We start from the raw sequence: 23,356 nt of genomic DNA, 5'->3' as shown, positions 1-23,356 counted from the left end.
CAAAACTCTCACAACCCTCTACCAACCCCAACCCTCCATACCTAGCTCAGATGCTCGAACTTTTATATTAGATTTAACGTTGGCCGCTATTTTAACGTGATATGAGTTTTTGGATATAAATTAAATATTTTATTAATTACAAAATTTCATCAAATAGAACACAACTAGAATATGTGCACTAAAATCTATATCTATTTAGATACGATAAAAATAGTCGATATTTATATACAATTTTATCGATATCTATATGCGATACATAAAAGTTTTAAATATTTGAAATGTATATTCAAATGGAAAATTAGTTTATGATAGAATGTTAACTCTTAATCACAACCCTAATCTAAATTACTAATACTACTACCCTTAAAGATAATTGGCCTCCTCATATAGGTTTAACTATGTTGAGGTCTAGCGGGGCCATGGCCCCTCCTAGCCTCGCCATAACTCCGTCCCTGACTACGATCTACGTTAGTCGTTACAAGACATTGATACATCATTAAGATGTACACGATAACCGCCTAAGTTAAATCAATATTTAAAGAGGCCTAAAACCCGACAAGAAAGAACATAAAATCCGACAGCATCTACTTTATTTAGTGATTAAATTACATGGACTAAATTTTAGTGATAAACTACTTCCACTAAGATTCTTCGATTTCAAAAACCGGTGGGCTTGAGGATGTCCTACAACGACATCAAGACTCCTTTTGGATTGACGAGAGAAGAGATCTATTTTGAAATATTAACCAAATCTAGACCATTGAAAAGAGAACGGTCCAGATAAAAAAAAAATCTGGGTAAATAGGGTTTTCTTTCCAAACTCTGTCCCCTGTCCACGTAACACTTTTCATTGGTTATTGTTACTTGCCCTCTCTGTTGGCCCCAACTTTTCTGAAAGGTCCGCCATGAATTTCTCTTCAACTCTGAACTGATTTAGCTCACAGTTTTACTCTTACTTGTTATGACCAATCGGTAATCATCTTCTCTCTCTATCTCTCTCCCTCTGTGTGTTTCTCTCACTAACCCCCTTTCTTCCCCCACTACCTTTTGGTTTTCATTTTAGGGCTACTGTTTACTAGCACCACTTGCTGCAACGAACTCAACTTCCATTTGTAACAACTATATCCTATTCATTATCTGAATTATCTTCGTCTTTTCAAGTTCATTTGCTTAGATTTTGAAATTGTTGAGTTTCTGAATCTGAAAATGGTGATTTATCTAATGCATTAGTAGGTCATTTGATTTCATTGAGTTTGCTAGCGATGGATTTAGCATGTAATTTTGGTCAACATTATTTATGCCATCGTGGTGAGAAGTCAATTTCTTCTTGGAAATCAAAATTTTCAAATTCGCCGGTGAGATTTAGATGTAGAAGCTTTGATTATGGTAGTTATACTAAGTCTAGACTGGTTTCTGATTCTTGTTCATATTCTTTGAAGAAGCTGAATAAATCTATTGTAGTTCATCATGGGTTTTTGTTTGAGAATTTCCCGAGGTCAAATTCGAGTAGTATCTTGAAGGTTTCAAGTAAGTTAGGGTTGGTACAGTGTCAAAGCGATGATTCTTTAGCTTATGTTGACGAAGAATCACAAAAAGATGGATATCCGGGAACTCTTAATGAGGAAAGTGGAAATTTATCCACAGAAGGTTCTGCTTCTGATTCGGATTCAAATGGTTCGATAGAGGTAGAAGTAACTAAACCTAGTTTGGAGGACTTAAGGTATTTACTTCAAAAGGCTTTAAAGGAATTAGAAGTTGCTCAGCTTAACAGTACAATGTTTGAGGAAAAAGCTCAAACGATATCAGAAACTGCCATTGCCCTCAAAGATGAAGCTTCAAATGCTTGGGATGATGTTACTTCAGCCCTTAATTCTATTGAAGATATTATCAGTGAGGAAACTGTTGCTAAGGAAGCTGTTCAAAAAGCTACCATGACCCTTTCAATGGCTGAAGCAAGACTTCAGTTGGCTGTAGAATCTTTAAATGCGAAGAAAGAGACAATAGTTTCTTCGACGTCTCATCTCGAGAGTGATGAAGGAAATGAAGCGATAGTTGAGGATTTGAGTCAGTTAGAGGAAGATCTTTTAATTGCCCAACATGAGATTAGGGAAGGTCGAGATAATTTGGCAAATTGTGAGGCAGAGTTGCAACGTTTACAGCGCAAAAAAGAAGATTTACAGAAAGAAGTAGACGAATTGAGAACGGTAGCAGAGAAAGCACAATTGGATGCCTTGAAAGCGGAAGAGGATGTTGCAAATGTGATGCTTCTTGCAGAGCAGGCTGTTGCATTTGAAGTTGAGGCTGCAAAGGGAGTTAATGATGCAGAGATTGCTTTACAGAGAGCAGAGAAACTTGTTTCCATCTCAAATGTTGATTTGGATGCTCAAGAACAAATTCTGAAGGAAGAGTCCCTTGACGAGGCAGGGAAGATGAGCCGAGAAGTCACCGATGATCTTAGCGTTGGAAGAGAGGGAGAAGGTAGTGATATGCCATTTGGGACAGCTCTGTCATTGGATCACCTATCTGACGTTTCTGTACAGAGTTTTGAAGAGTCAAATATTTCTAGCGACCTTGACCAGGAGAACGTGAAAATAAGTAATGAATCTCATAAAGAAGTTGAAGTCGAGGCAGAGAAGCCAAAGAGTGTGGTTCAGATAAAGAAGCAGGAAACACAAAAGGAATTCTCAAAAGATAGTTCACCGGTCAGTGCTTCCAAATCGTTATCCAACAAATCTTCCCGGTTTTTCTCTGCATCTTTTTTCTCTTCCACAGGAGATACACCAGGTTCACTTTTTCAGAATCTCATTATGGCTGCAAGGGATCATCTCCTGAAAATTATTGTTGGAGCTTTGCTTATTGGGACAGGGTACATATTACTACTTATTGATATAGAAATATTGATCTTAAAATTTCCCTTATTATTGGTTATTTCTTATGTATGGTTTCCTCCCACAATCACAACATCACACCAATATAGCATCCTTTTTAGTTGCTTTCACTTCAAAACACCAAACTTGGCTTTCTTAAGAAAGTAGCTAAAGCTAAATTGCTTGCTTTGTGGTCGTATTATGCAGATAAAAGCATTTGGGGACTTTTTCATTCTTGATCCAGAAACTTGTTTGCCGAAGCGAATTTACATTTGAACTCATCTCTGTTCTTGTTACTTCCAAAACTTTTATAGGAGTTAATTAATACAAAAAAAAGAGATACTTGTTTTAGTCTTTTTCATGAAATTGTATGTGGTTTTGCAATTGAAACAGTATTATTAGAATCGATACTAAGTATAGATTAAGTGTAGTAGTTCTTGAAAACATGTTCTGGAATCTGGATCACAAATTTAACCGATGCTAAAGATTTTGTAGGGACATCTCTTATTAATTTATTCAGACCCATAACCAATTTTTTACTCATTAGCTATAGAAAATAGAGATCTGATAATACTCGGTAAAAATCAGTTTTTGATGAACTATAATATGAAGACGACGAAACGGTTGTTTTTCCTTTGCTGTTTTACCTTTTTATTTTTCTTTGCTTACTCTCAGATTTAATATGACCTATTTTTCTTCCTTCAATGATATTATTTCTTCGTTTATCTTTAGTTTATGTTTTATTTACTTTGTCTGGCTGATTTTAAGCCAAGGTTCCTGTAACCCTCATCTTCACTTTCCCCAATTTATCACAGGGTTACCTTTCTTATAAACCGGGCTGAGAGGAATGCGTTGCTTCTTCAACAGCCGGATGTAATTACGATGGGCGTTGAGGAAGTATCTACAAATGCCACGCCTTTCATCCGAGAAATAAGGAGATTCCCGAAGAGAGTGAAGAAGCTAATTCAGATGATACCTCATCAGGAGGTACCTTTTTCTTATACTTTTAAGTAGCCTTCGGCTAATTTTTTATCATTATAATACTTTTACGGTTTTACCTCACCTTTAAAACGAAACATTTTCATCCAGTTAGAAATCACTTGATAAATATTGTGAGGACAACCTCTTTATATAAAGGAGGTCAATTACCACTTTCTTGAAGTTGTCTTCTTATGGAGCGTTTTCTTTGTTTACTGTCTCGTTCTTCCTTTTCAGATAAATGAAGAGGAGACTTCTTTATTCGACATGCTCTGGCTACTTCTTGCAAGTGTTATATTTGTGCCCACGTTTCAAAAGATACCTGGGGGTAAAGTTAACTCTTGGTGTTCTTTTGACGTTATCAACTGTTTAGTTATATCTGTTGTTGGCTGCTGAATGTTACTTTTTAAGTTATTTTATCCTTGACTGTCTTTTCCCCCATAGTCTTATTACTAGTTACGATTATATGCTACAATGGGTTTCAAAATTAACTCCAGGAACAGTCCATATGGTATCTCTATTTTTTTTCCTGATGTAACATGGATACTGGTATGCACTATGCAGAATGTTATCGAGCCATAAACCGCTTGTGAAACATTTTACATTTTGAATAATCCTATAACTACACGAATCGTGAATATTGAGATTCATTGTTCACTTCCATGTCAAATATCTACATGAATATATGTATTATAAGTCTTAACTTTACAAGGATTGTTCTCTTATATGCATTTCTAGTGATCTCGACATTAATAATTCGTATTCTTTATTCATATATATTATTATGTTTATTAAGTCGATGACGTTGTAACTGTTTCCTATTCCCATTACGTTCCCATGCTCTCTCATTCTTTCTCTTTTATTCCAGTGAGACTCTTAAACACTCAGAAACCCCTTACTTTTCTTGGTTGAGTCGAGAAAACATGCTAGATTGTTATTGAATCCCACATTTATGACAAAATGCACTTCTACGACATGATTCAGCCAATCAACATGTGTTTCATTACAAAAAGAACTCAACTAGCGAACTGAACCAATTTTGTCGCATTTTGATTCAAATTATACGTACTATATTCAAGGAATAAAATTTCGACAAATTTCGAAATTTGCGAGTCATTCGGAAATTCAAATTAGGTGCACGAAATCATACTTACAACTATTTCGCGCATAGTTTCAATTGAGATGATGGAAATCTAGCAATAAAATCGAGAGAAACTAAAACTAAAACATACCTCCTTCTAGAGGTGGAATTTGTATCCGTTCAAATTGGAAGAGGGGTCGACTGAAACCCTAAAGAGTAATTTGGGTTTTGGAGATACTTCGCTATTTGAAGGTACATCATCTTTGATGTTCTCTGTATGTTGTTATAAAATTTATTTGATTTACCCCATGATTTAACTGCCTAAATAAATTTGATTGTCAACACCCTTGATATAATTGTGTAATTGATGATACCTTCTCAAACTAACTAATTTCGTCACCTATTAACTAACTAATGTTATCTTTTGGGTGTTTTTGTCAAGAAATTATTCAACTTATCCCGCCGACATAACTGTGTAATTGCTAAAACCCCCTCAAAAGAAATGCTGTTAAAATTCGTGATATACATCATTTTTATGCTTCATTATGGTTTAATAATCTAGTTATATTCTATTGCATCATATTTATATAATTTCTGTGGAAGTATCCGCACTAACCGAAGTATTTCTATGAACTATTTCTATTTCCAAGCTGACCATAACTTCCACCGAAACGAAAATTTTATTCCTTGTTTGCATCGTACATAAATTGTACTAGCACTACAAGAGGTATTGGTATCTAACACCGATTCAAGGTTTCGGATGTGGTTATTGGACAAAGACTAGTAAGAAAACCAACCTAAACGTATATATTTTTTGTCCTACTCATCATTTCCTCCCTTTTTTTAACTTATAGTTTACATTTTGTAGTTTTGGATGAACCATAGACAATGTATGGCATCAACCTGTTGGTGTTGTCGGTAGTCCTAACAGGTTACATTCAAGTACAAAATCTCAACTTATACAAACTGAAATGACTACTAGTGTCCTAACAAAATACTAAAAAAGGAGTATCCATGTTACTTTAGTGGGTATATTTTAAGAATGTCTGATGCATGTACTTTTCTCCTGCACTTATTATTGTCTGGGTGTTGCTCTCACGAGCTTCTGAAGCTTTAAGAGTTCAGCACTTTCAATTATACTAAATTATTGTGGCTTGCTCTTTATTTCTTGTGATGTTCAGGTAGTCCTGTGCTTGGTTACTTGGCTGCTGGTATCTTGATTGGGCCCTACGGTCTCTCTATCATCCGTCACGTACATGGGACGAAGGCTATTGCCGAATTTGGAGTGGTTTTCTTGCTATTCAATATTGGTCTCGAGGTCGGTCTCAATTTCATTACATGCTGTTGCTGATTGCAGGTGTTGATTATTTCTTTTCATTCTGCCGCATTTGGTTGAAACTGTTATATGCGTTTTGCAGCTCTCTGTTGAAAGGCTAAGTTCGATGAAGAAATATGTTTTCGGACTAGGCTCTGCTCAGGTGCTGTGTGGGCGAGTTTCCTCTCCGTCCTTGCTTTCTCTGCCTCTGCTTTCTCTGCTTTAAATGCATCCGGATATAGTTCACTACTTAGATGGGAACAATGATTTGCAGGTTCTTGTGACTGCAGTTGTTGTGGGCTTGCTTACTCATTTTGTTTCAGGACAGCCTGGTCCTGCAGCAATTGTCATTGGCAATGGCCTAGCATTATCTTCAACCGCAGTTGTTCTGCAGGTAATAGTCATTAACAGTATTTCCCATTTCTATTAAAAACATACTTTAAAAAATCCCAAAGGAAAAATAACAAGTGAAGGAAAAACTGCCAGCACAACTACCGGGGAGAGAAACACCCGGCGGGTTACAATTATTATGCTAGATACAAATCCCAATTTGGTATGAAGTATGACCGCTGAGATCTTAATTCCTTAAATCTGGAAGCCCAAAAATTAATGGATGATTTTGTCTCTGATTTAATATCATCTTTTTAAGTTCACGATTCCAAGATGCCATCGAATTACAAAGAAATTGAAGTTTCACATTGCTTCCCCACTAGAGAACCACTAGGGCACTTTTGAGAAAAAGTTATCTGTCATAGTTTGTGCGTCTGCCATTGACTTCGACTTTAGCGATTCGCCCCTGAACCTAGCGGTCAAGTGGTTGAACCCCTCTGGAGCTCTATGCTGCCTTCCTCCCTTCAGCTTCGCCTTTCGAAGTTTTGAACTAAGCGGACTTTGCATTGGCAGCTGCAATTGGTCAGGATACCCTTTTTAGCTTCTAGGGTCTACTTAGTTCAAGGTCTCTCTTACTACTTCAAGCGAAATTTAGTAGGTTAACTGTTAACATAGTATCTAATTATGTAGGGTGTGAAATTATTGAACTTGGAGTATAATATCATTTTAAAATTTTAATCACTAGAAACAAGCATATATGCATATAGTTAGTCTCTGAGAGGAATATACTTGGGATTTGGATTTTAGTCGAACCTAATGATTGGTAGGTCAATCTAATGGGTGGATATACTCCGTCAATAAGGGAAAAATAGTGGATTTGAAACAAGGATATGGACCAAGGGTTCTGGGTGAAGTCATGCTATGAGGTTTCTAGTAAGGAATGGCGAGAGTTTAGTGGTAGCTATGTTGGAAAAGTCGGCAAAGGGGACTAGTCGGCGGACCTAGGACTAGGCTTAGTCGCTACTAGTAGTATTTACACGGGACTAGTCGAAGAATACAAAAATATATTTTATTTTGTTTATATAATTATATATAGGTATTAATATTTAGGCTTTAATGAAGTACCAACACCAATAATTCATCCCTAAGAAGCACACATCTAATTATCAACACGTTATACAACATTAACGACGTATAAAACACTAAAAACTAACATTTATTTTAACTTTTTAGAGAAAAACAACAAAATCTTGGTTCTTGAGAGAAAAAGAGTAGTAAAAGAATTTGAGAAGATAGAGATAGAAACTTGGATCTTGTTTGGATAGGAAGAGAACTTCATAATCTACTTCAATCTAGTTAGATTGATGTTTGGAGGGAAGAGGAAGTGTGAAGAAACCGAATGAGCAAACCTTAGACCCACCTTTGTTGATTTGAGCAAAAGATATATAAAGGAAAAAAAAAAAACAGGGTCAGCTAAATAGTCCCGACTGGCCCGACTAGTTGACTCGGTCCTAGTCTGGCCAAGTTGGGAATTTACTCGGGATTCCTTTGGACTAGGGTTTTGGCCCTTTGTCAAGTCGGCAAGATGGGGACTCAAAAGTAGTCGGGTATTAATCCCGACTTTTTCTTCATAGAGTGGTAGTACCATATAATGGATTTTGAAACATAGGCGCCTTTGAAAGTGATGTGAAATTGTGAATATCTTCATACTGATGTGAAAAGATCCCAACATTAAATAATCTAAAACGGAGAAGTAGGATCGTGCCTAATAGATGCATCTTACGTGTGGCGGCTGAGCAGTCTACGAATCTTTTGTTCCTGAACTGTCATCCTGTTTGGAGAACCTAGAATCTGTTTATTGATGTGAGGAATGTGGCGTGGAGCTTCACTAAGGATGTTAATGAGTTTCTTCACTCATGGCGTAAGGTGAATACAAAAAAGGATAACAGAAAACCTTTGAATTTTACCAAATGCAGCAATTGGAGAATGTGGATGGCGAGAAACAAAGCAATATTTGAAGGAAGAGAATGGAGTTCGACAATATTAACCTTTCTGTGTTAGGGTTACTTTATTTTTGCAAAGAGAAAACACTTTTTATCTATGGTGTCATATAGGGATTTTATTTTACATTGCAAGGCCTTGTTTGTGACGATGTAGTGTTTTTTTCCTCGTTTTTGAGATGTTGGTTCAATATAGAACCTTCTCTGTAAATACTTTATTACCAACTTATAATTCTTTCCTTTGTTGAAAAAACAAAATATATTTCTGTTGAAATGATTAAACCTTTTTTAGAATTTGAGTTATGTAGGTCTTGCATTTATGAGAGCAGATAATATACATTTAAGAAATGTAGCTATCAACACATCTGTAAATATTGTTTCCGTCGAACCTTTTTTCATGCAGGTGTTGCAGGAACGTGGTGAGAGCACATCACGCCATGGGCGTGCAACATTTTCTGTTCTACTATTTCAGGTAGGCGTTTATTAATTCTTAAAATTTACTGGGTTGTTTCTAGTAGAAAAGAATAGCTTGAAATGATACTCGTAACTTGTCAAGTCGAAGTCGTAACTAGGTGGAAAACAAGGCCGAGAGCTTGTTATGCGCATTCCTATACATGTACCATAGGCTCTCGAAACAAGCATACATGCATGACCTGACTAGTAAAAATGTAAATAATATGTCTTCATATATATTGTCATATCTTGCATTTCTAGACCTCGAAAATCAAGAAACTGCAATCCCTTCTTTGTTTAATTATTTTTGAGCTTTTTCTGCAGCTCAACTTCTATTGAGATTATTAATTACTTCTTATGAACTTCTATTTTCACATACACTGATAATATATCGATCTAGTGCTGGTTATAATATAATGTCAAAGTACTGCTGCACTTGAATGTGATAATTACTACTATTGTTGATTAATGTTTCTTTGTTCATGTAGGACTTAGCTGTCGTGGTTTTGCTGATATTGATTCCTCTAATTTCGCCAAATTCTTCCAAAGGAGGGGTACGTTTTCTAATAGTAATAAATTTATAAATATTGAATGGTTTGATTCTTGCATAATTGTTTGATGGGACGAACTTTTTTTTTTTGAAAAGTTGATTGAATTAAGAAGGGGGAAAAGAATTTACAAGCAGAAAGGAAGAAATAGGGGGGTACTCGGGTACAGCTCACCCAAAGATACTCCCCCAATTCGACACAAAATCAGCATAAGAGTACATTTTTGCACAGCCTAACTGTCTACTCCACGCAAACAGTACCCCTAGAACATCCTCCCTCTCCACAGCAAAGCTCGCTGTGGAGTCCCTGAAAATCCCCTCATTTCTTGCTTTCCATATAGACCAACAGATTGCAGAAGGAACTAGGTTCCAAAGGTCCCTCTTCGACTTTTTTACTTGAACCATCTTCCATTGCTCCATCGCTAGGGGAATAGAGGCCGGAACGCACCAGGCCACATGGACCGATCCAATAAAGTTGATGGGACAAACTTTAACGCTGTCCAGATATTCAAAGTCAAGTAGTTAACATCCTAATTTACCTAAATCATTTTATAAGATTATCTATCTTAAGCCTTACCTAGGCTGATTTTTGTAGTGTCACATTTTCTTCGCACCTAATTCATCATGCGCATAATATTTCCTTTCGGGCTTATTGTCTCAATCTTCTACTTATGATCTTAGGAACTGGTGCATCAGTGAAATGTGGTTTAACATTTGATAATGAAGCAAATTGATTTAAGATGGTTCAATTTTCGCTCTCGTGTTTGTTTAGTTCCAAGTGGTTTTATTTTGTTTGTTAATTATTTTGGTAAGATTTGATAGTTATTATTTTTTAAGTTTTTCTTATATATGTAAATAGGGTATTTTAGGAGGCTTTACTTTCTATAATAGAATACTTCGCTCGTCTTAGAAAGTTCTGACATTACTAGGTTAAGGATCTGCAGTATCAAGTTTTAGTAGGTGAGGGATTCTTTATGGTGAATCTAGAAGGCGATTATATACAAAAGAATATAAAGGTTTTTTCTAATTAATTTGTGAAGAGAGAAGAGTTATCCGTGCAAGGTTTTGGTATACCCTAGTTAGTTTCTGAGTAAATATTGATCATTTGCTCCGGCTGATTAATACATCATAATTACACCTAACTTCCTGCTGCAGCCCAGTCAAATATAAACATTTGAACTTTGGGTTTTCGAAATAGAGATTGACTGGTTTCCAATATTTTAAGTATCATATACTATTTGTCAAACCTTTTGTGCAGTATTTAATATGTTTTTTTTAATATTGACTACAGTTATCTTGAATGGCAAACTTTCAAAATTAACGTGAGAATAAATTAAGGTTAATCAGCATATAATTTTAAGTTTTTCATAAGAAATCCAAAGTTGTCCTTATGTGGTCATGCATTATATGGACGCTAGAGTCTTAAGATATTATGCGTCTTCAGTTTGAAAAAATACACAGTAGTAGATACTTGGTGTTTCATGCGACTGTGTATCTCATTCTTGAACTGGAAAGTTGGAACCACATGTTTTATGTGGTTGTAGTAACTTCTGATGCAATCCTTTTCTTTTGTACAACATGAAAATCAGATTTCGTGTACAATGCTAATGATGTAAATAAGCAATTTTTCTTATAAAAACGTTCTTTTGTCATTGTGATTTGTTTAAATAGCAACATTGCTGCCACTGTACAGGTTGGGTTTCAAGCCATAGCCGAAGCTCTTGGACTAGCTGCTGTTAAGGCGATAGTTGCGATAACTGCTATAATTGCTGGAGGCCGCTTGGTAAGAGGAATCTTATCATCAATCATTGGATGCGTCCTTTTGTTGGACCTATGACAAGAGAATGAGAATGATAAATCGGTTTTCTGTTGCAAATATGAGAAAGCTTTTAGTGTTTCAGCTTCCGAAGGGGGTTTATGCTGTCTGCTTGTATATTTTTCTGTTAGCTCTAATCAGGTTCTGCTATAGTGATCTTTCCTATTTCCAAATCTGCAGTTGCTTCGACCAATTTATAGGCAAATTGCGGAGAATCAAAATGCTGAGATATTTTCTGCAACAACTCTTCTTGTTATTCTCGGAACAAGTCTCCTTACAGCAAGGGTATGTAACTCTTTGCTGCTATGATTTTTCATATGTTCTTGTGACAGTAATTGATGTCTTTCCGTCAAGCAGGCTGGTCTTTCTATGGCACTTGGGGCATTTTTGGCTGGTTTGCTCCTTGCAGAAACCGAATTCTCGCTTCAGGTTGAATCAGATATTGCTCCGTATCGTGGCCTTCTTTTGGGTCTATTTTTCATGACGGTATGCATTCTGTCTGCGCCTTAGTTAGATCTGTCTGTCACTGTACATAATGAATAGAGTTCCTGCAGAAATCTAATATATATTTAACTCCTTTTAGAGTTCTGTTACTATTTCCTCTATTTATGTAACTGAAGCTGTAAAATCTGTAGTTTGCTCAATTAGATGTTGAGAAACAATTAACTACCAGGTTGACTTATCATGCTCATCCCTTGGTTGGAGCAGTTGTTGGCTGATTTTACGTTTTCAATACTTCTTTTAATTCAATGATTTATATTAGTGTAGAACAAAAAGCAGAGTAGAAAGAATGATGCATTTGAATTTCTTATGTGATTCAGGTTGGGATGTCTATCGATCCAAAACTTCTCCTTTCAAACTTTCCTGTCATTATGGGGACATTGGCTCTCTTGATTGGTGGCAAGGCCATATTAGTTGCTTTAGTGGGTAGAATTTTTGGTATTTCAATAATAGCCGCAATAAGAGTTGGGCTTCTCCTTGCTCCAGGTGGTGAATTTGCATTTGTAGCTTTTGGAGAAGCTGTTAACCAGGTCTGCTCAGCTATGAACTGAATTTATTGCTGCTGGTTTAGTTTGCTTATCACTATTAGAGGATTTTGCTTCATTTTGCAGTTTGAGTATACTCTCCTTGCTGATACATTTGACCTTCGTGGAAAAATATGCTATATAAATAGCCTTGCATCATTGAATCCTAAATGAAATTTCAGTTGATCCATTTAATCCATTTAATCATAACTTACCTTATTACTAATAGCTTTAACATCGCTAGTCGGGTGCACCATATGTGATGGTATTATAATGAAGGAATTAGTGAATTACATTTCGAAGTATTTAGGTCATTTCATGCCTACTGAAATTTAACGAAGTTTCTCTTACCAATGCCTTGTCAACGAGATAAATTTCAAAATGTTTTGGTCGAAATGACCGAAATATTTCCTTTCCATGTCTACCTAAACTGAAATTTCGTTCCTTGGTTATAATATTTCAGACTAATGCAAGGTATCTAAAGGGGAAACTGATATGCTTCTATGGGGAATTTTAAAATGACATTTCATATAAAATGTAAAATGAAATTGCAGATATGCTGAAAAATGTTGATTGATAAGCTGCTTTTAGCATTTGTTGGTGCTGCACAAATATTCATTTCTTCATGATGCATATGCTGAGTAAGTGAAATCCATCTATGATCTTTGCTTGCAGGGTATAATGACTCCCCAACTCTCTTCTTTGCTTTTTTTGGTAGTGGGGATCTCTATGGCCCTAACGCCTTACTTAGCTGCTGGAGGTCAATTACTTGCATCACGATTTGAGCAGCATGATGTGAGAAGTTTATTGCCAGTTGAGAGTGAGGTATAACTACGAACTCTGAAGTGTTATACATTTTTGGATGTCAGTACATTATTTTTTAGGGGGAATACTGGGTTTCAATCTTTACACTCTCAGAAACAAAAAGACCCTTTGTTGTGAATGTTGTATGTCATTTCGACTACTATCGCTTGTATAGCTTTTCATGGCGCTGTTAAACTATGTCTGATGTAGATGACGTCTACTTAAGTGTTACATGGTGCACTTTAGTAATCTCTAGTCAGTAATTTTATTAGTACTTCATCAACCAAGAAGTTTAGAGTTTCTCAATACCAAAAGTAGTAGAGAATATCATTGTTTCTAAATATCAAAAGTAGTACACCATATTGTTGTTTTTTAAATATTAAGAATTAACAACTTTTGTTGTCAAAAGGGACCAGCCAATCGCTATATATAGCGAGCGTATTCTTCTCTTTTATTTATCAATTAATCGACAAATTGTAGGTTGGAAGTTATATTCTACTGTATTTTATTATTTCCTTCCTTGTTTCTAGTTTATTATAGTTCTTAGTTCAGTTTGTTATTTGATGCTACTTCAGTGTGTCTGTGTGTCTTGAGCAGTGTACAGTGTTGGCCCACAAGAGCTGGTACTCTGTCGGCCAACAAGGTTTTTGAGTCATGGACCAATTGCAAAATGTGGATACGGGCCCGACATGTATAGATTGTTTTTTTTTTCTTTTCTGAAAAACAGTTGGAAGATGTTTATTATGTCTGCACTCTGTGTGACAGACATGCGGTATGATTTGCCCAGAGAAATTGATATAGAATATGACATAACCAGGCTTGCAGTTGACGACAATTGAGGAAAACATGTATGAACAACTATCGTAGCCCTGATGGGTTAAGATCCAATGTTTTGTTAGAGCATAAATGCCCAAATATCTGGACTTCCTGTATTCCCATCATAGTAGATGGTATCATCAACTGCATGAGCTCAGTTATTTTCAACAATCCCTCGTAGGCTCGTACTATTATGAGGTGTACATCACGAATTCGTCTTTCCTGTCTAGGTTGTCTAGAAACTTGATGTCAAATTAATTGAAAACAAGAAAATTATCTTGCCATCTGTAAATTCATATCACCTGTGGATATTATTGTTGTCCAAATATATTTTTTGTCTTCCCTGATTTATCAATTTTGGCTTAATTTGATACTCAGACTGATGATTTGCAAGATCATATCATCATTTGTGGATTTGGACGTGTTGGCCAGGTATCTTAGTTATTTGTACATTTGTTTCTACACTCTTTAGGATGTCTGAGAGGCTGATTTGTATCGATCTTGTATGGTCATGTATTTGTACCTGAATGTGTGGTTGATTTTGTTTTCTCAGATTATTGCACAACTCCTATCAGAACGACTAATTCCATTTGTTGCACTTGATGTCAGAAGGTAGAACTATATTCTATTCCTAGTGATAAATGAAACAACAATAGTATCAGAAAGTATTGAACTCAAGGTAGGTTGACATTTTATGTTCTAGCAAATATTTAGACACATTAAGATTCTTTAATTTCAGTGAACGTGTGGCGATTGGACGTGCTCTTGACCTTCCTGTATATTTTGGAGATGCTGGTAGCCGAGAGGTAAGGAAGAAGTTCTTAATTATTAAAAATGGCCTTTCATTTTGGTGGTGTAAATTTTATAAGTTTCTATATATTGTAACAAGGTCCTCCATAAAGTTGGCGCTGAAAGGGCTTGTGCAGCTGCAATAACTTTAGACACCCCAGGAGCAAACTATAGAACAGTTTGGGCTTTGAACAAGTATTTTCCGAATGTGAAGACATTTGTTCGGGCTCATGATGTCGATCATGGTCTCAACCTGGAGAAGGCTGGTGCAACAGCGGTATAGCTCTTTCACTTGCCTAAAATTTGAGATTGATGGCTTCTTGTAGCGTCTTGTGAACTTTTGCAAATATTAATATTCCGATTTATGCCTTGGTGTTTCTATTGAAGTGTTATAACATGAAACAATCGTCGTAAGCTCACATGATTTTTGCAAAATACGGTGAGAGTATCTGTAGTCTTAAACATGGCTTCCGATTTTCACACTAACTTTTGCAAAAATAATGTGGATCAATTACACTTGGTTTACATGTTTGTACTTGAGCCTGACTTAGACTCTGCGAATTCGTAAAAATTCATGGAATACCAAGCAGAGCCTAAGTTATTTGAGCTTGTTGTTTCATCTTTCACCGAAAATTGCGGGACATGCTTAGTTGGATATCAATGAACATTTCTATGATCTGATTTCGACATAACAAAATCTTACATTGATCTGCTTCAAAACATTGCAGGTTGTTCCAGAGACTTTGGAACCAAGTCTACAGCTAGCAGCTGCCGTCCTTGCACAGGTGAACAGATATTTGTGTTGTTATTATTTTTATTTTAATTTTTCTTCTCCAGTAATCTAAGTGATGGAGAAACTTCTTATTCGAAGTTCAAAGAATAACATTTCACTGATTCGCTCCTTATTTCCCCCTTTCAGGCTAAACTTCCAATGTCGGAAATTGCAGCAACAATCAATGAGTTCAGGAGCCGTCACCTTGCTGAGCTTACAGAGGTATAAAGATAATGGCATTGGTTATTCTGTTTCTGTGATATACCTGCAAGGCCTATATAGAGATGATAGATCCATTGCGAGGATGATATGCCATTGATATAATAATGATTGGCGAGACCTGGAAATGACCAATGGCATATGTGAAACCAGCGGAAGCTCTCTTTGGAGTTGCTAGTTCTTTTAGGTTCATCATCAAACATCCGTTTTTTCTTTTTTGCAGCTATGTGAAACCAGCGGAAGCTCTCTTGGTTATGGTTTCTCAAGGGTGATGTCCAAACCCAAGTCTCAACCCACAGATTCTTCAGAAGATAACCCGTTTAGCGAAGGAACCCTAGCAATATAACATTTGTTTGTGAATTAAAAATAGGTTTAAGAAATAAGATGGAAAAACTCTTGTCAATGGGATTTTGTAATGTGCTTTAAAAAAAAGTCATTGAACGCATTCCCAATGGAAGATATGAAAATAGACACACATTCCTTGTTATGTTTTGTTCATAATGATGGCAGAAAATTTTGGAAGAGGTATTCTTTAAGATGCTTTTATGATTCCTGTTTCTGTACCCTGAAATCTGAAGAAATGTTCACTATAATATAGCGGATCCACGTACAACACTGTTAGCTAATTGGTTCATGAAAATGAGCGACACATGCAGACACCGATACACACGTAGAAACGAAGGAGTCAATAATGTTGGATTATGTCGTTTCCTAGTACACGATCAAGAACAGATGCGGATTTCTCCGAAGTCACTGGTCCCACACGAAGACCGCACCAGACGATCTTGTAAGCGAACTTCATAGCAACTACCGAATGATATTGACGTAGAACGGGTTTTGGCTACCCAGAAGCCACGAGAGGAATGACGTGCTTCGCCTGAAATTGTGGGGGTCTAGGGAAACATAGAAACTCTAACTCAGTTCCTTGCGACCACTGGGTCTCATGGTTTTTCCTTCAGAAACCAGATTAACTAATTTAAATAATTTTCCTAACTTTTCTGGATTGGGCCTTGAAAATGTTTACCAAGTTCCATCGACCATCTCTCCCCCTCTCTCTCACTTTCTCTCTCTATCTCTAGTGTGTTCGACCACCTCTCTCTCTCTCTCTATTATCTCCCTCAATCGAGTTTCCCAGTTTCTTCCTCTCTCTCTCTCCACGAGACAGGCGGAAATGACTTTTGGTCCGAGCTGGCTGGCCACGTCGGAGGTCTGAGTCGGCCGCCTGCTCGGGCCAAGCAGCATTTCTCATAAGTGATTGCCCATCTTCCTCTCCACACTCCTAATGCGTCCATTCCCATCTCGGCTCGCTGAATTCTTTTAACGCCGGTTAATATCTTAGGGATATCTTCACCTATATAACCTCTCCACAATTCTCATCTTTAAATCGTACAAGTTATCAATTCTTCAAGCAATGGTGGTGGTTGATTCTCAGTCAGGTTCAGAAAGTGACGATATTATTGAAACCAGTTCAACCTCCGACGAACTTGAAGAAGAAACCTGCAAAAATGATAATGGAGACCACCACGACGACGACGAAAGAGAAGGAGGGGTTTCAGAGTACGAGAAACAAAGAATCCTAAGGATTAAGGAGAACAAGGAGAGATTAGAATCTTTAGGTTTATCAATTCTCTCCTCTTCTTTGTTATCCGACTCAAAATCCAAGAAAAAAACACTATTAAAACCGAAGGGGAAATTACCAAAGAAGAAAAACAATGATGATGATGAATATAATCCATCTTCTGATGGAGAAGCTGGGGTTAGTTCTTCTTCCAGCGAAGACGATGATGAAGAAGAAGAAGAGGGACACTTAAATGTTAAAAAGGCCAGACCTTTATCTAATTATCGTCGGGGTTCTGCTAGTAAGGTTGTGTTATTCTCTCTCTCTCTCTCTCTCTCTCTCTCTCTCTCTCTCTCTCTCTCTCTCTCTGTCTCTTGATGAATTTAGGGTAAAATTACACAGCATTGCTTTTCCTAATACTGTTTGGGGTTTTTGTTTGATTTCAGGGTAAACATATAGAATCTTCAAATACAAAGAAATCTAGCAAGAAACTCCATACTAACCAGAACAAAATAAGTGAATCAGATTACGTCGATGATGATGAAGCTCTAATTCAGGTAGTATAGTACTATATTTTGTCTAACCTAACTTAGCATCCTAAATTCATGGAAAGTTGAATAGTTTTTTGTATGTAGATGAATTGTTTCAATACATTTCCGTGTATCGAAAAGGTTTTGGAGAGTTGTTGGTTTTTCAACTACATACAAATTTCAGATGTCTATACTTTATTTCTAACATTGACACAGGCAATTGCTCTTTCACTCGAGGGAACATCAGAAGCCTCAGATTCAGTACTTCAAGTTCCTCAAAATGAAGGAACAGACTTGGCTGATGCTGATCCTCGCAAAAGAAAAGGAAAAGGTCGCACCAAGGAAAATGATGGAAGGAGGAAAAAAGCAAAAACGGTATTGTTTCCGCTTCTGTTTGATGTTATTCTAAACCACGAGACTTACTTTTGACTTTTTGGCTAAAATTTGAAAATGCACATTATGAAATTAGTTTGTGTGTATTTTGTTTTTGTCTTTCTTACAGATTAACAGCCGAACACAGATGTCTGAGGATCAACTGATCATTCACTTCTTTCATTTTGACGGTGAATCCTTTTCCCCATATTAATTATCCTGGTTTAGATCCACATATTTGTGACCATTAACTTAGTAAACAAACGTGATCACATCTCATGAAATAGGTTAAATATAAGCTGATGCTTTTATTGTGTCAATACCATTATATCTATCAATCAATAGTGACCGTTTTTCACTAGAAAATATGGTACTCTAACTCTTACTTGGCCTCTTATTGGAGATATGATAGAGCATATGAATCACGACTACTAGCTTTAAGTCCTTTTAAGGTATCTTGATTCGCTTCTTTTTTTTACTTTCAACATTTGTACTTTCTATGCGGAGGAGTTTTTATCTGATGCACTTCTTTTGCTTGCAAATTATTTTTCCGAACTCAAACTAGAGACTTAGTTTTCCCCACCATAGTCACTGCCTAACTGGATTGTCTTCTGATGATTGTGAACATGCATGGTGGTCGCAAGGAACACCTGAGAAGGCACTGACTCCTGATGTGTGACTTACTGACCAATTTATATGGTGATTTGGAGTTGATGGAGTAGCTGCAACTTGTGCATTTATCATGTTTTCCTGTCATATTTCTTGTCGTGGTCTTTTAATGGGTCGTGTTTTTAATTTGACTCATGGTCCGGCTGAGAAATACATGTTACAGATATCATTTCAAAAAGTATTGAAGTAACCTTTTGACTCTTGATGTTGACATGTTGTAGCTTTGCTGTATTTGTATACAGGTGCTGGAAAGGGGAGCATAACTAAGACAGATTTGCAAAGGGTAGCAGCGGCACATGACTTTTCTTGGACGGAGAAGGAGATAAGAGATATGATCCATTGTTTTGACAGTGATGGAGATGGCAAGGTTGGTAATTGTTCTTTTAGCTACACACTCCATTTCACTAGAATTGTTTTAACGCATAAAGAACGTCAACACACATTTCGTCTGCCATGATGCGGTTTATGAGTGAACTAACTGTTAGTGGTCTTTTAATAAATAAAGCCCCTCTTGTTACATGTCTTCTATCAATCAATTAACTAAACCTATTAATCATGGTTTCTACTTTTCTTATGACTTAGGTTTTCGTGCTCGTTTTAATTATATGCACACCTGTTTACTCCCACTTGGCCTACCCTAGTTGGACATTACAGGGGAATAAACTCCCCAGAGGTGTTTAATAAGCTCCAAACTTGTGGAAACTTATAGCACAGGTTAATTCGTGCATAACATCTAAATCACATTAATGTGTTCTTACAGTTGGAGTTGTTCATAAATTATTATGGTCATTATAAGGAGTAAGTGGGCAATGCTGTTTTATCTTAACTAGAGCTTGGCATCTTGATTCTATTTCAAACTGTTACTTAGTTCACTGTAGCTTCTAGTTCGGTATTAGTGAACTATGTCAGCTTGTAACCAAGATATGCTTTCTGGATGTGATGGACGATCAGATCAGATACTTAGAAAGTCGAATGAGACTCTCTAACACTCCAATGAGACTCCATTCGCCATTCGGACACCTTGACCGCCGAGCCATATTTGTGAACATATCCTGCACTACCATTTTCCACTCGCTCTACAGGAGACATCGTACTAGTTCAGACGTCAATATCCATATGGATGTTCGCCCATGTTACATAGGTTATTTGTCAAGGGCAACACCTCATTGTTAGGATTTTCTTTTATTGAAAAGTAACACAGTTTTTTGTCTTACCTCGATTAAGTGGTCTTCATTTGATTGTTGTTCTAGCTAAGTCTTGAAGATTTCCGGAAGATTGTATACCAATGCAACATGGTGAAGATTCCTGAAAAGTCGTCAATGGTCTGAAGAGTGAAATGACAGTTGGTCATGTTGGATATGCAAAATGTAGCTTGGATCGAAGGTACAACTTCATTTGAAGTTTTTAGTTATCTTTCAAAGCTGTAGGTTTTCCCCCTTTTGCCATGATATCATGTCATCCTTTCTGAGGTGGTAAATGTGAAATAATACAAGCTTCTTCTTCTGTCCTATTCGGATAATTAGTGTATTCCTTCTTGACCGACGTAAAACTTAAGAGGATATTAAATAAGCTTGTTGGTGGATGATAAAAAATCTGTAATTTGAATTCAACTCTGACAATATCTTATCCATTGACTTTGATATTAGATAATAGTCAGATTAGTTTAGATAAGAAAAGTTGAAATCCATTGACTTGGACTCGGTTGTATATAAAGCCATATTGTATCTGATAGTTTAGTGTTTGAACTCCTATTCTTAATGGGTTTAATTGAGTCACTTCTTACTGCAGATGTATGTAGCAAGCAAAGCCTATTGACGATTAAAAGCTTTGTTTTCGTATCGGCACTACAGTCCATAGTGGGGACACTAATGTAAAAAGCATCTTGCCCAGAAGGCCACAATGAAGTCTTTTTAGTTTTGAAGACATTCTCCTAGTATTAGGAAGTAGAAAATGTTGTGAAATTCTTTTTTCTTTAGGATAAGTGAAGGTTTAAGAGTTGGGTCAGGCTTTTGGCCATTGGGGAAGAAGGTTTCTCACTCAGAAGAACAAATATGTAAAACCCCAAAAGGGAACTGAAATTTGTTAAAAAATATTAAAATACTAGGGTGTATCTCGTGCCCGAGGGCACGAACACTTCTATCAATCACATTGAACGAAATTGTTGAAGAACCTGATTTCTTCTAACATTAAAAACATATAAGTTGAAATTTAGAAAAATCAAATGTTATACATCAATCATGGTGCATGTGTAGGTTAGTTAAGAACAAGAAATATTCATTTCTGTTGCATTACTTTTTTAATATTCGATAACCTGTAATTGTTTTCTCTTTGTAACACTTCTAAACTTTACAGTAGAAGCAACAAACGTCAAATGAATATCGAGATAAAAAGAACAATCGAGATCATGGTACTAAAATGAACCAAATCTGCTTTTTTAATCGCAACCTCTTCTAGACGTCAACAACATTGAACAATTAAAACACCCATTTTTCTTATATTTCTCCGTGGTGAAACACCAAAACATAAAAGATAAAATAAGATTAACTGTATACAAATGATGTCTATTTATCTTTCTATTTTTTTTTTTTTTTTTTTTTTTTTTTGAAGCCACGGGAATCGATTTCCATTCATAAGTGATAAAATCACATTGTTTACATGGATGAAATTGTTATTTCTTTCTTCCAACTTCATGAGAGTTGCATACCTTTAAACGCAAAGTACCTCGTGAATAAGAAAGAAACTGGACTAGTCTCTGACGAAAAAGAAAGAAAAAGATGAAAGCATCCTAAAGATCACGAATAAAAGGACCCTAAAGGTCAACAAAACATAAAATAATACAGAATAAAGAAAAACTAATTTAAATCTCCGTCACATTCGCCGGCAAACCGCCATTGTCGCCGGAAACCGTCGCCGGAAAACCGCCGTCATCACCGGAAAACCGTCACCACCATAGAAAAAAACCGCCATCATCAACTCTTGAATAGTTGGATTTCACTACCTACCATGGTTCATAATCTTGTTTTTTCTACTCGCATGGTTCAGAATCTTCTTTTTCATCTTCTTAATCAACATCTTTGTTAGAACAAAGGAGAAACTCACAACAAAATAATTAAAACAACCAAGAATAAAAGAAAAATGAAGTAGTTACATTCATTTTCATTTAATCAAGAGAGGTAGAATAGTTGTTCTCTGTGTACAAAAGTAACTAGATGGAAGAATAAATTTGTTGCGAGAGTGAAAGAGATCATTATGGTAGTTATAATGGTTACGGGTAGTAGTGATTTTGGGGGAAATTGCAGAGAGGATCATGCTCTTCAATGAAAGATGAGCGACAAACAGAGGAAGTAAAGGTTCTTCTTCTTCTTACTTTCTCTCTCTAAAGAAATGGAAGATGAGAGAAGAAGGATTGAAGATATAATATGTACATATAAAAGAGGAAATTCCGGCGAAGGGAGACCCTTCACCGGAAAACTCTTCCTATTTGATTAAGGTAAAGAGAGAAACAGAGGAGAGAGAGAGGAGGCAGTTACTGTAGAGAGAAACTTGAGTTTTACCCACAGTGTTATTGGCGTCTCCTCGTTATTAGCGCCCTTTGTTTTCGCTATTTATCTTTCTATTAAAAGGGGTAATTTCTAGAAAAGTCAAAATAATATTGAAAATGATCAAAAAAGCACAAAATATTTGAAAATTATTATTCACGTCAAAAAGTGACAAATACTAAAATACTAATTTTTGTCATTATCGTTAATTAAACTTTTTTATTTTTCTTTAAACTTTAAATCGATATAACTTTTGTTTGAGATGTCGGATTTTTATAAAAATTATATATTTAGAAATGATTTTTCATTAGCTTTCTAACAAGATCCATTTTCAATACTTTTTTTAAAAAAGAAAAACAAGAAAAAAACGGTATTTTTTCCTTTACGTTTTTCTGTAAACTTGTTCGCGACAATCTGTTCTGCAAACGTGTTTCCAACGATCTGTTCTGCAAACGTGTTTGCAACGATCTGTTCTGCAAACGTGTTTGAACTATCTGTTCTGCAAACGTGTTTGCAACGATCTGAACTGCAAACATGTGTTTGCATAATGTAAAAGTAAAAGTATACATTATGAGAGAAAATAAGTTTTAGTGAAGAGAGAGGAACTCTTGATGTTATATAGTAATTGAGAAATGAAATGAGGAAAATAAGTTCTATAGATCTTTGATATAACTTAAGATTACATAACATTAGAGATAATACATGGTGATCTTCGTGGTACCTTAACAAAAAAAAACCATATAGCGTTCGCCATAACCGAGAAACTTCCATCTCGAAAGAAAAATAATTACCCATCCAAAAGCGAAAAACCTTACTTAGCCACTGCCTTTGCTTCTAAACTATATCGTTGTGTTTTGGCGGCTTTTCTTGTCATGT

General features: G+C 36.1%; 2 protein-coding genes across 5 annotated transcripts in view; both read left to right on the top strand.

Annotated features, from left to right (window-relative positions):
- The first annotated feature begins 659 nt into the window (after positions 1–659).
- On the top strand, positions 660–16,334 carry LOC147544663 (K(+) efflux antiporter 2, chloroplastic-like). Of its 2 annotated transcripts, XM_086638145.1 has the most exons (21): positions 676–972; positions 1,064–2,866; positions 3,683–3,854; positions 4,083–4,173; positions 6,108–6,244; positions 6,345–6,404; positions 6,516–6,635; positions 8,975–9,043; positions 9,513–9,578; positions 11,265–11,354; positions 11,568–11,672; positions 11,745–11,873; positions 12,209–12,418; positions 13,088–13,237; positions 14,411–14,464; positions 14,586–14,644; positions 14,772–14,838; positions 14,922–15,098; positions 15,550–15,606; positions 15,741–15,815; positions 16,036–16,334. In XM_086638145.1, exons 2-21 carry the CDS (start codon positions 1,263–1,265, stop codon positions 16,156–16,158), a joined length of 3,615 nt encoding a protein of 1,204 aa, XP_086494271.1. In that variant the 5' UTR covers positions 676–972; positions 1,064–1,262; the 3' UTR covers positions 16,159–16,334. The 2 variants fall into 2 exon arrangements, with proteins under 2 accessions (XP_086494270.1, XP_086494271.1); XM_086638144.1 differs by having other exon boundaries at positions 660–2,866.
- A 483-nt stretch (positions 16,335–16,817) lies between these two features.
- The window catches only part of LOC147544661 (uncharacterized), a 62,212-nt gene continuing 55,673 nt past the window's right edge, over positions 16,818–23,356 (top strand). Inside the window, exons 1-8 of one of the 3 annotated variants that reach the window (XM_086638148.1) lie at positions 16,843–17,676; positions 17,817–17,927; positions 18,117–18,275; positions 18,403–18,463; positions 19,184–19,308; positions 20,192–20,324; positions 20,730–20,884; positions 20,947–21,046. In XM_086638148.1, the coding sequence (XP_086494274.1) occupies positions 17,224–17,676; positions 17,817–17,927; positions 18,117–18,275; positions 18,403–18,463; positions 19,184–19,308; positions 20,192–20,269 (987 nt within the window). In that variant the 5' untranslated portion in view covers positions 16,843–17,223 and the 3' untranslated portion in view covers positions 20,270–20,324; positions 20,730–20,884; positions 20,947–21,046. Of the gene's footprint in view, positions 17,677–17,816; positions 17,928–18,116; positions 18,276–18,402; positions 18,464–19,183; positions 19,309–20,191; positions 20,325–20,729; positions 21,108–23,356 lie in introns of those variants that run through there. The other 2 variants (XM_086638147.1, XM_086638146.1) reach the window with 2 other exon arrangements.

This window comes from Eschscholzia californica, unplaced genomic scaffold (genome assembly GCF_041429995.1).
Source record: "Eschscholzia californica isolate CP2 unplaced genomic scaffold, dmEscCali1.0.p SCAF_4, whole genome shotgun sequence".
NCBI lineage: Eukaryota > Viridiplantae > Streptophyta > Magnoliopsida > Ranunculales > Papaveraceae > Eschscholzia > Eschscholzia californica.
The sequence above is the reverse complement of the archived record's forward strand: the minus strand, read 5'-3'. Positions and strand labels throughout refer to the sequence as shown.